Source organism: Agelaius tricolor, unplaced genomic scaffold (assembly GCF_023055355.1).
Source record: "Agelaius tricolor isolate 1412-34295 unplaced genomic scaffold, bAgeTri1.0.p SCAF_24, whole genome shotgun sequence".
NCBI lineage: Eukaryota > Metazoa > Chordata > Aves > Passeriformes > Icteridae > Agelaius > Agelaius tricolor.
The window spans coordinates 3,197,198-3,209,462 of NW_027269284.1; the positions used below are offsets into that span (position 1 = coordinate 3,197,198).

Consider the following 12,265-nt stretch of genomic DNA (forward strand, 5'->3'; position numbering starts at 1 on the left):
CGGCAGCCAATCGGCGAGCGGGCCGGTGAATCATGCGCTCGGCGATTGGCCGGCGCGGCGGTAGAGGAGGGGAAGAGAGCGGCGTGGCTCCGATTGGCCCGGCGGGCTCTGTTGACAAACACCCAGCTCCTCCCCGCCCCCCGCCGCCGGGCGCGCCAATCAGAAGGAAGCGGCGGGCTGAGCGGCGTGGCGGCCGACCAATGGAGTGCGTGTCCGCCTCGCAGGGGCGGGTGCGCGCGGGGTGCCGGTACGTGGCGGGCGGGCGTGGCGCGGCGGGCAGGGCTGCGCGCGCGGCGGGCGCCCATTCTGTGGCGGTGACAGCGGCGACAGCGACAGCGGCGTTCATGTCCTAACGGGTGGCGGCGGCGGGCGAGCCGGGCCCCTCCATGCGGGGGCCGCGGGGCCGCAGCGCTCTGGCCGCCTTCGCGTTGCTGGTGCTGCTCGGGGTAGCGGCGGGCGGCCCGGAGCCGCCGCCGAGCGATGCCGCGGCTGTGGAGGCCGCGTTCGGGCTGGGGGCAGCCGCCGCTCCCGCCGCTCTGCCCGCTGGTTCCGCGGACGTGACAGTGGAGGACGATGAGGGTGGTGTGGCCCCTGCAGGGCCAGGAGAGCCGGACGCTGAGGGCAGCGGAGAGGCCCGGACCGGCAGCAGGTGAGCGGGGGAGGGCGGTGACTGGGGTGGGGAGCAGTGCCTGGGGCTGAGGGGGGTGTTCAGTGTCCGGGTGAGAGTGCGGGGTCGCTGTTTGAGGTGAGGGTCATGCCTGGGGCTGGCTGGGGAAGGTGTCGGTGCCTGGGATGGCTGTCGGGGACTGGGGTTCCTGAGGGGGGTCGGTGGCTGGCTGGGAGTCAGTGACTAGATGGGGGTCGGTGCGGGGCGGCTGAGGTGGGGTCAGTGCCTGGGGAGGCTGAGGAGTGTCGGGAATCGGTGCCTGGGTCTGGTTAGGGGGAGTATCCGTGGATACAGGGATGGGGGTCACTGTCGGGACTGTTGAAGGGTGTCTGTGACTGGGGTGGGGGTCAGTGGTCCCAGCGGGGAGGTGCTGGGGAGGGGCTCGGCTCCGGTGTGGGGATGCTGGGCGGGGGTGAGCGCCTCAGAGGACAAAGGTGCCGTGTCCAGGGGGGACACGATTGTGTCTGGGCTAGGAATCAGCAGCTGGGGGTGTTGGGGAGGGGGCAGTGCGTGGGAAAAGGGCTGCAGCGTCCCGAGGGTCGTGTGTGGGGAAGGGCCCGTGCAGGAGTGGCCTTGGACGGGAATAGCGCTGGGATGTGTCGGGAGTGTTGGAGCGGGAAGAGGGGAGGGGGCAGAGTTGTGCTTGTAGGGTTATCGTAGATGGAACGGTGCTGAGGAAAGCGGGGAAATAAGGGTGTCGCAGGCTGGTGCATGGGGCTGGGACACGCAGGGAAGTGTCCCAGGGCCGGCGGGGAGAAGGGGTGGAAGGGATGAGTCCCGTGCTGGGGCTGCAGGAGCGCTGCAGGGATGGGCAGGCTGGACCGAGGGGGAGGCGGTGACAGTGAGGAAAATGAACTTCGGGACCTCACCAGCGCTGAGGTGCTTGTTCTTTACGCCGTTGTTAGCAAGGAGAAAGGGTGTCTTAGTTCTTAGACAAACAAGCTGCCGGATGTCACGCTATGTGACATCTGGCCCGTCTGCTTACCCTGATGATACCACGTCTCGATCCCTTCCTTGCCTTGCTCCCAGTTCTGTGCCTGCGGGAAGGAGACCCTAAAGCATCTGGAGTCGAAACTCTTCCCAATGCCCGCTGTCCTTTTCTCTCATCGTTTTGTTTTAAAGAAAACGCAGTTCCCCCTGAGTACTTAATTGTCTGTTCAGCACAGCCACTGGGGTGTGCCTGAGGGGAAGCCAAACATGCTAGGCGAATTGATGAACAAGTTTCAGAATGTAAGAAAGGGAAATAAAATCCCTAATAACTGCGTGTGGCAAGAAGCTCCGGCGAAAGAAATACTTCGATGAATGACTCAAGTGCAGAAATGTGAGTGAGCTGATTCCAGTCTGTTTCTGAATTGGTTGTTAACGAAGAGATGACAAGCCACAGCCAGAGTTTAAAGGAAGAACAGCATGACTAAATGCCTGCTGTATTTGAAAACATGAAAATGAATAGCCCAAAGCTTGTTCTTAGTATGCCCAAGCAGTCACTTAAAACAAGAAACCGGCTGATAACTTGGCACCCTGTTTTCTTGGAGGACAGTCTCACCAGTTAGCAACACGATCATTCTTTTGTGTATTAGGTGATCAAAACAGCACCTGGTTTATTGCAATTCTGCTGTATTCAGTTTTTGATAGGACCTTTGTTTGTTTAGCCTAGGAAAATTTTAAAAATATATTTTCTGCTTGTCTTCCAGAGCTAAGTAGAATACACTAAAGATGTTCAATGTAGTAAATTAAGCCTGAGATTAAATGTAGCTGCTCTGTAATTGATTAGCATGTAGGAACAGATTTGCTGTCATCAAATAAAAATAGAATGGCTGCCTGGCCATAGTGTTTGTGTGCATTTCTTTTTTAATCTGTGTTTCTGAGATTTCCACTCATCTCAGCTAATTGTTCTTCAGCAATACACAGGCAATATAGAGGTCAATATAATCTGGAAAAAAAAAGAACAAAATCAAAACCCCAACTGTCTCTGCTGTAGTCAGATGAATATAATCATCTTTGAATGCTTGAATATTTCTTTTGTTTTTCTAAAAGAAAATAGGAGGATTAGTGATTTACTGTGCTTTTTACATACAGACATGCAGGTTTTGCTGTTGGAATAGCTGCTTAGAGTTCAAGTTAAACTAAGAGCCATATTTGCAATGTCCCAATGGACTTTTGAGGGTTTGATGATTCTTTTAAACTGAAACAGGAACAGTGGTAAATGTACCACGATGACAGCGAGTTCTGCTCTGTTTTTCTAACAAAAACAACTTACTTGAATAAATGCAAAGTTTGGTGCAGTGAAAGGGTGTGGGTAACCTAAAGAACCGTTCCTCCTCTGTCCTGCTTACAACTCCCCTTGCAATCCCCTTTTGTTTGTGGGTTAAATCATACCTTCACTTCTTTGAGCACTGTGCTCAGGCCTCCTGATCTCCCAAAGTGGGCTGTGATCACTGGGGGGTACTAAGAGAGGTTTCAAGGCCCAGGACTGGCCTTTTGTCAATGTCTGTGGAAGTTTGCAGTAGATATTTGGCATCATTTAAAGGGGGGGGGAACATTATCACTGCCCTGGAATAACAAGTTCCTGTCTGTGAGCAAAAGAGGATAGGAATTGGTAAGAAAACATTTCCATTCAGCCACAGAGGCTGATTTTAGGTGGTTGGGGTCAGGGAAGTGTGTCCAGATGTGCTTTCATAGTGACAAAGTGCACATAAAGTCTCACTGCACAACATTGGCTTGTTCTCTGCCAGCTGCTCCAATTACTGATATCTCTGTGTGCTGCACAAACTGACCCCTTGCTTTAGTCCTGCTGTTGGCCATCTGTAAGGGCCCAGAAGGGATCTTCTTCCCCTCCATCACAATATATTCTGGACCAGCAGCTCAAGGCAAGGAGAAGTGCAGGTTTTCATTTCACTGATGTTTATTTGTCAGGTGAGGGATCCTGGGATTTAAGTGACTGCCTCATTTTGAGTAATGTCTTTTTGTATCTTTTTTGTTCTGGTCCAGGCTTGTGGAGACTATTGAAATATAATTTTGGAATTGGTCATAGTTTGGTTTTTTTCCCTTTCTTTCTTTTGTATCCCTGTGATGTGATTCACTCCCTGATATAGTCTGAGATTTACAGTCAACAAGTATTGACCCAGCCTTGATGCTGTCTGTCTCTATCCTCCTCACTTCCTTGGTGATAAGTTGTGATTTTTGACCTTAAGCTGGGTAATATTTTGTGTTTTCCCTTCTCAGAAGGGAACCTGGTTTGGCAGTGTTCTCAGAAAACCTGTGTGTTCCTGGAAGATGGCATCTTTGGTCAAGGCAGTCTTTCAGCTTTACCCCAGTCAGGAAGTGATGTAAATAAAGCCAGCAACAAGGTGCTGTTTTTCAGAGAATAAAAGAGTTTATCAGGCCTAACCAAAATAGAAACTGAGTCAGGAGTTCCTTTTGCTTTCCGTTTGGCCCAAATCAGTTGGCCCAAAGACACATCAAAAATATGCTTTTTCAGTTTGATGTAAGGGAATTACAGGAATTGCAGCCCTGACATCTTGAGCCAACAAAGGCTGGCAAACAGGTGGCTGAAAGGACTCTGTTCTGGAACTGTGGCTGCATTCTTCTTGTGTTTCTAAGATTTTGATGTAAGAATTGCCATAATACACTGCAGTAAGCCCACAGTGGCACTGTGGGGTGACAAAAAGCAAGTCACCTGCCTGTTTTTAAGCTCTGAAATATTTTCTTGAAGTAGTTGCCTAAATTGCTTTTATCATGATGTGTTAATTTAGTGCTTGACTAGACTACCTGAGCAACAGAAAGATCTCTTGTCACCACTTCATGCTCCCAGTACACAAAGCTGCAAGCACTGGAAGCTCACAGAGAAAGGGAAGGGAAAATCTGACAGTGAGAAAGTGTAACACTAAGAGAGTGTTGGGCACAAATTTCAGCTCTTACCCCAAACAGAGTTCAAGTGATGGGGTTCATCAGAGTCCATCAGAGAAGAGGAAAACAGGTATTGAGATTTTAACTCAGACAAATAGAGTAAGGAATGACGGGTTTTATCAGAAGAGTAAGGAGTTCTAGCTCTTTTTTCCTGGTATGTGGTATAGCTGAAGAGCAAGATGAAGTTGGAACCAGAAGTGTGGCTATTTAGTTGAAAATGAATAGTTGAAAATGAAATGAAAATGAAATAGTTGAAAATGAAAATTAAAAAGCAGAGAGAAACGGCTGTTTTTCTTGAACCTAGTTCCAGTTCTAAAGGTAGCCACACCTATGATTTAGATACAGCTGGGCTGGTTCTGTTCCTCTGTCTCATGGAAGTGTGTGCTCAGTAGGTGAAACAAAGTCCATTCTCCTGCTGGGGACTAACCCTGAGTGCCACTGCACCCAAGAAAAGCCAGGATTTTCACAGTGTGCAGTAGTGGTTGGTTAAACCAGTTCCTCCAAGTGTGTTCTGCTGGCACAAAAGTTCCCCAGGCTCCTCTGCTCTTTCCTAATCAGCTAAAGTTAAAACTGAAGTGTGGTTACAGCACCCTTTGGGTGGCTGGAGGCCAGGGTGCAGGTACAGATTCCAAAACCACTGTCTTGAGTGGTGGTGGAGAGCCTTAAACAGTGAGGTAACTCCTAGGGAAGGCTGAGGTTTGCATCTGGTGGGGGAAGATAATACAGAAATGTGAGATACAAAGGCATGAAACATTTGTTACTTGAGGGAGAAGTCAAAGAGGAAGAATTAGATAAAGGAAAACAATGGGAGCACATGGGAAGAAAACATTTCACAGTGTGATTTTAGGATTTGTCTTCTCTGCAGTGTGGCTGCCAAAATTCCCTTCACTCTAGCTGCATTTCTACCTCTTTTTATAACCTAGTTGTCAGGAGGATCAACATAAAATTTAAGTAGACCCACTTGGAATAATATTTTCTTATGCAATGCTAGAGGGTTTCAGATAAATTGCTTTACCATAAAGCAAACAGATTGTGTTAAATATGTGTCCAAGGCCTTTAGTGTGTGAGCACTTGTTTACAGTACTTGAAAATAGTCAATCTCCTGCAATCTGGTTTATTATTAACCCAGTCTACGCTTTGGAAAAAGCGTTTGTGATCAGCTCATAAAAACTTCTGTCTTCTACTGTGCAAATATTTGCACAAATGGTATTTTTCTAACAGTCTCTTAAACTTAGCTTTTTGAGGAATGTGATGTTTGGCCACCTTCAGAAGTAAGAGCTGGCATGAGCTATGGCATTTTTGGAACAGGTTAAAGATCTCTTTGTTTTTCTCTTTATTAGTAGTGTTATAAGCATTATTAGTAGTGCTGTAAGCATTATAAAATCCTATAAATTGTGTGGGTTCCTTTAACATGTAAAACAGCCATGTTTTACATGACCTTTGCTGGAGGTGATGTCATGAGCCACTCTCCCTGAACATGTTTTTAGATCATGATTTCAGTTTTTCCCTCCTTAAAGCAAACTAAAAACCCCCATCATTCCTTCCCTAAATTTCGTGTTACTACACCATTAACTTTGAACAAGTGAATATATTTGGCCAGAGCTCTACACAATAATTTATTGTCCCTTATTGTTTAAAGTAAAGGTTAATATACATGTCTGTGTGTGCACTACCAGCCCCCTGGCCTTTCACCCTCACCTGAAACTGGTTAATCTCCCCATCACTTTATTTGCACAGTTTCTTATTCTCATTGAAATCAGTGACTATAAAGGTCCCTTCTGGGTCACTGGATCCAGCCCCCCTCAGTGCAAGCAGCTGTAAAGTGATCAAGTTCTACTCCCTCTGCCTTTGAAGATTGGTGAGCTGCTGCAAGCCAAACTGACAACACAATCTCAGCTTTTTCAGGTCAGAGAGAAACAATCTTCAAGGAAAAAAAAAAAAGCCTTTCAGAAATGCCTTGTCAGTGCTTTGTCTCTGATGTGTTGTTTATTTTGTTTGTTTGTTTATTTTAATGCTGGAGCTCTAGCCCAACCAGAAATGCTTATTCTAATTGTATAGCTCTGTAAGAAACAAGACTTGCTGAAACTGAGGAGCTTCAGGCACTGTAGAAATCAGCAGCCAGCCTGCCATGGCCCTGTATCCCAGACATCAGGCTGCTTAAAGCCCAAGCTGCAAAACCCAGTTTCGTTTCTTCACGGTCTGCAGGTGTTCGAAGTTTTTTGTAGTGCCCTGTGTGTGCCTTTGGAGGGACTTTTTTTATTCAGAGACTTACAAAATGTCCCAGAAATTTGATGTTTAATCCAAAATCATTGAAAACTTAGTTGCAACTTAATATTTCTTAGGTCCTGGTAGGTTTGGATTCATAGTTTTGGGTTTAGGTTGCTTTGAAAGGATGTGTTAAAGCTCAGTTTGGAAGGGACTGGAAGAAGTGAGATCCATACTGTTTGTATAAATATCTCCAAAAAGATGATCTCATGCAGTATTTTAGTGGTAATATCTGCATGCAGGAGCAAAAAGTCAACTGCCTTCCCCTGAATGTGAGCTCTGAAAGTGTCTTACAACATGGAAATTAGTGTATGACACCAGCCAGAGAGAGACTTCAGCTCTTCCACTCTGTTGCTGGTCTGGGTAGCCTACGCAGTTGAATTGCTTTTCTGCAGAATATAGAGACTTAACTTAAGGGTTGGAGTTGGGTTTTACTGAGCATAAAAGGCAGCTAATAGGGGAAGTCCATGCTGCTGTAGTTCTGAGTGTGAATGTTTCCATCTTGCAGATCTCTAGTAATTATCAGCACTCTGGATGGACGAATTGCTGCACTGGATCCAGAAAACAGTGGGAGAAAACAGTGGGATCTGGATGTGGGATCAGGTTCTCTTGTGTCATCCAGCCTCAGTAAACCAGAGGTAAGGCTTAATTTCTTTCTTGACTAAATAATTAAAAATAGACTTGTCTGTAATAAAAGGAATGCAGCTTCCTGTTTGTTTGGTAGATGTTAAATAATGGAACAAACACTTACAAAACTTTGTCAGTACTATTCTCAAACTTTTTTTGAGTGCTTACATCATGTTGCCATTTCAAACTGGAGTGTGTCAGCGTTTCAGCCTTGGGATTGATGTATTTGATAACTACCAAACTAGATGATGTAACTGAGTTGGGGAATTGTGTGTAATTGCTGATTGAAAACAAGTTACTTGTAATTTCAAGCAAATGAAAGGATCATCTGCCTTGTAGTACTAGACTATGTCTTGGCAAGTACTGGCTTTTTTTTTCCCTCAAGAAAAGCAAAAGTCCTTGTGACTTAATAAATGAACAAAGGATTGTTTTGGGTGTTTTATACTAGATAAGCAGGCTGCCTGTGAAATAGAATGTGTTAGCAATTAAACAGAGTGCTGAAGGTCACCCTGAAGTACTGAGTGCTAGAGGGTTGCATCACTTCTTTCTGATGAACTGTAAGTAGAAAATATAGAGTTCAGTTTCTTGTTTGCTGCTATTGGCCACCATCAGTTTCAATAAACTAGGCTAAAAATTACAAGGTTGGTTTTTTTTTCCTTTTTTTCCTCTTCCTGCACTGGGAAGATCTCTGATTCATTCTCCCCTGGAATTAGGAGGAACAAAAACCCCCACAAAGAGGTAATTTGGGATGATAACACACCACAGAAGTACACAGTCCCTCCCTGTCAGGGATGGTTGGGTTTGATGACCAGTCCTGTATCATCCTTTGCACAATGAGCATCAGAGAATGAAAGTTGAGTTCAGGATTATTCAGACTGCCTGACTTTCCTGCTTGTGGTTCTTTGTTGCTATCTGTGGCCATGACCTCTGTTTTGGTGTGACAAAGGCAAAGGAAAGATGTGGACTGTAGGTGTGGTATTGTGAGAGCTGCTGCTGAGTATCTCAGGTTGCAGAAGTAATACCAGTTATTACTCCCATTCCTTTGTTTCTGAGAGAGAATTTTATTTATGGGTGCAGCTTTGTGAGATTTGTTCAGGTGTATTTTGTGGTTTAGAAAAAACACTGTAGGAAAGAAGAATTTTCCCCCCAAAATCTGTTTAAGAGCATTGAATTGTTTAAGAGAATTGAAAAGAATACAGGAGAACTGTAAAGAGCTCTGTGGGGTGGAAGATATCAGTGATTGTGTGATCCTTCACAAATGTTCTCAGCAGTAGATACATGAAATACTGGCCTGTTACCTGTTGCTGCAAATAGTTTCTGATGAGCACATGAAAATAGAACCAGTGGTCATGAAAAGCACACATATGAAATCTGTACAAATATAAACTTTGTTTTTTCACTACAAGTTAAGTCACAAGCCCATGTTTTTAAAGATTTTGGGAGTGCAAACATTTCTAATGATAGAAGTGTTTTTGCAAATACAGATTCTGTCACTCAACTGTCTCTCCAGGGTTTTGATATTTTTCCAACATGGTATGGCTGTAGAAATCAAAGGTTGGGGTTTAGGCAACAAAAAAATGTAGTTTGTCCATGTGATGTTTAATTCCCTTGTGTGATTACAAGTCAGTAGGTTGTGGCAGTCATAAAAATACAATTTTAAAGAGCACTTGTAATGGATAGAGGAAGTTGGACTTTCAGATGAGCTTTCAAATAGTTTCATTTCTACAGCTGTGGCCAAAGACACTGAGGGATTTTGACAGTTAAGATGCAGAGCCTATGAGAGAACTAATTTTGGAAGGAAAAGGTCATTTTGGCCTTCTAGAAGCTGTTAAGTGTTATGAATATGGGCCTTTTTAGACTTCTTACTGTCATGTAAACAAATGCTGTTAAGACAGAATTTAACAAGAAACATGATGAAAAGTGATGAATACTCTGAATAAACTGCATTTAAATATTTAAATATTTAATCTGCTGTCAGTAATCAGCTGAAAGACTTCATGCAGTGAATCTAGATATTTAAGTGAGTAATTCACCTCATTAAAATTGCTGTGAAAATTCTGGTTTGGGTCAAAATACTGACGTGGCATGTGAGCTGTTGAGTTTTAGTCTCTCAAACTGAGTCTTGAGACTTTTCCTTCCTCTTCCAGCATTTTTCAAGTAACAAAGGTTTTTGTGCTAGCAACCACAGTCTTCATCATAAAGCAGTAACATTATGTAAGCTGTTAAATTACATCTTCTTGCAAGAAATGGCAGATGAGAAACTCTGTGTTACACTTGCAGAGACAAAGATTTGTGTTCTTTCAGAGCAAGGAAAGTGTGATGATGCTGGCTCTTAATTGTTTTGATGAGGGTTTTTTTTAACTATCTCAAGTGTGACTACAGTGAACTGTAGTTCCAAGTCCTGGTGCAAAAGCATGAATTTAATTCCCAAGTGCCTTTTAAGAACAGACCTTGGATCTTCAAAGTTTCAGTGTTGAACAGAACTGTAGTTAACTTCCTTTACCTAACTGTAAAATGTCAACCTGGCTGTCTGGAGCTCGTGTGTTAATTAGGAAAGTGAGGCAGTGAAATTTCAAATGTTCCAGCAGCTCTGTCAAACACTTCAGATCTTGAAACTACTGCTTAAGACACTGACAAGTGAGATGTTCATCATTTGTCATATGAACCAGATCAATTAGAAAGGAAAGGCTGCTGAAGTATTAATTGGGTGTCTGGGTAACTAAAATGCTAAAATTCTTTCCTTGGCTCTAAGCTCCAACATCAACAAATCACGGTCGGGGTGCCAATGCTGAAAAGTTGACTCTGCAGTTCAGGTTTGTGTGTGAGAATTTAAAAACTGTTTCCCTATCCATTGTTTTAAAATGGAAGACCTTTCTCTTTAAAAGCCTGGTTACGAGTCCAAGTTTTCCTGTTACCTGCACGCAAAGATTGCCTGATGATATTCACAGTAAAGTCATTGAATCACAACTTTTCTAAAAGGGAGCTTAATTTTAATAAAAACACTTTGCTCTTTAAGATTTGGGTTTGTAATTAATACACTGTCCATACTTAGACTAGAATACTTTGGGGAGAAGCAGCGTGTTGAAATAATGATGGTTAATTATAGTGAAAGAGAGAACTGCTTCAGAAGCAGTGGGAAAGGTTCATAGCACAGGGTTTGTTGATGAGGATGATTAATTCTTTTACCTGCAAGCTTTATCCTAAATTACTTAATGAGCACCAATCAGAGTTGTTTCAGTGCTCTGGGCAGAGGCTGCACTGGGATGGACTCAATAATCAAGTACCAGGTAGGCTTGGGCTGTTACAGACTAATCCCTAAGTAAGCATCTTATTTCCTTATTTGAGACATAGAAGATCATGGGACAAAATCAGTTTCAGCTCACAAGGCTGACATTTATAGCAGAGTAAACATACCACTGTATCCTGGAAAAATGGAATAATTTGATTATGCCATGTCACCAAATCTGTCAACATCCTTATTCCAATAAAGACTCTCGTGACCTTTGTATTTCATTATGTGTATGCATGTACATAGAGATAAACAAACATAAATATATCTTTTTATTGTGATAGCCACATAAAACCAACTTTTCTACAAACCCAGACATCCGTATCATCTTTTTTGGACATAGAAGTGTCATATTTTTATGGAATAGACTAGTATTATGGTTTTTTTCTCCAGAGAAATATGGAGAGGTGAAGAAGTTTTATACTGAAGTCATCTGAAAACTCACTGCATTGTTGATGAAGTGAACCCACAGAGACTTTGAGCAGATTGTTCCTTTTTTGCTTAGAGCAGTGGGTTGGAAAAGGATGTTGAAATCTCACAAAACTCCACTAGTGTCTGCATTTAATGTACAGTATGAGTGTGTATCTTCTTTCTTTTTCCCTCCCTTTATCTGCATCATTAACCCTTCCCAATTTTCAGTGCTTTGGTTTCCTAAAAGAAATACAGAATTCTGTTGTGAGGTATCCAGACACCTGGGATTCACTCTGAGGTACTGACTTGCCTGCACATTGCTGCACTTTGGATAAGGCAGCCTCTGTGCCCAGAGAAGAGCCCAGATCTGTCTTGGGTTGCTTTGGGAACACAAGAGGAAACTCAGCAATTCCCATCCTTTGACCTCTTACACTCTGGAATAGAAGAAAATGCAAAATCCACATTGAAATGGGTCAGGGCAAGGCAAGAGGTCAAAATGCCCTCTGAGGGGCTTGAATTGTGAATTCTGTTATGGGCCCTCCCAGAGGTTCAGGGAGAGTAAATAATTTAACAGTGTCTTTGAAAGAATTAGAAAAGTTTCACCAACCACTTACAGCAGTATTTTATTAGTTTGAATAAAACTTATGTGTTTGTTTGGCTCATGGCTTTCTATTATAGTTATTTTTCAGTTGAGTCACTGTCTGTAAATACCATCCAAGGAAAAGCTGATAGTGTTTGTCTTGGATATGGGTGGGGAACACTTAAGACTGTCAGACACTTGAGTGTTTTCACTGAAGAGGTTATTATAGCAGCTGTTAAATGCAGTGATGAATATAAGGAATTTATATTAATCCTGCATAAAATTGTTCTGACTCTGCTAACATTCACTGGCCAAACAAAAAGGAGATGCTTTTCAAACTACACAGACGTTCTGAGAAAATGCCTCTGTTCTGAATTCTGCTTAAAAAGAATGCCTCTATCTAGTTCACTGTTAGTAATTTTAACTCTTAATCTCGGGTGCATCTTAAAACATCTGGAATGGAACACACCAGCAACAGAAACAATCTTGGGTGCATCTTAAAACATCTGGAATGGAACAC

The 12,265-nt window shown here is 43.5% G+C and overlaps 1 protein-coding gene across 1 annotated transcript in view; it reads left to right on the forward strand.

Moving 5' to 3' along the window:
• The first annotated feature begins 251 nt into the window (after window positions 1-251).
• EIF2AK3 (eukaryotic translation initiation factor 2 alpha kinase 3) overlaps window positions 252-12,265 on the forward strand; it is a 43,328-nt gene continuing 31,314 nt past the window's right edge. Inside the window, exons 1-2 of the mRNA XM_071447162.1 lie at window positions 252-649; window positions 7,347-7,476. Of these exons, the coding sequence (XP_071303263.1) occupies window positions 387-649; window positions 7,347-7,476 (393 nt within the window). The 5' untranslated portion in view covers window positions 252-386. The remainder of the gene's footprint in view (window positions 650-7,346; window positions 7,477-12,265) is intronic.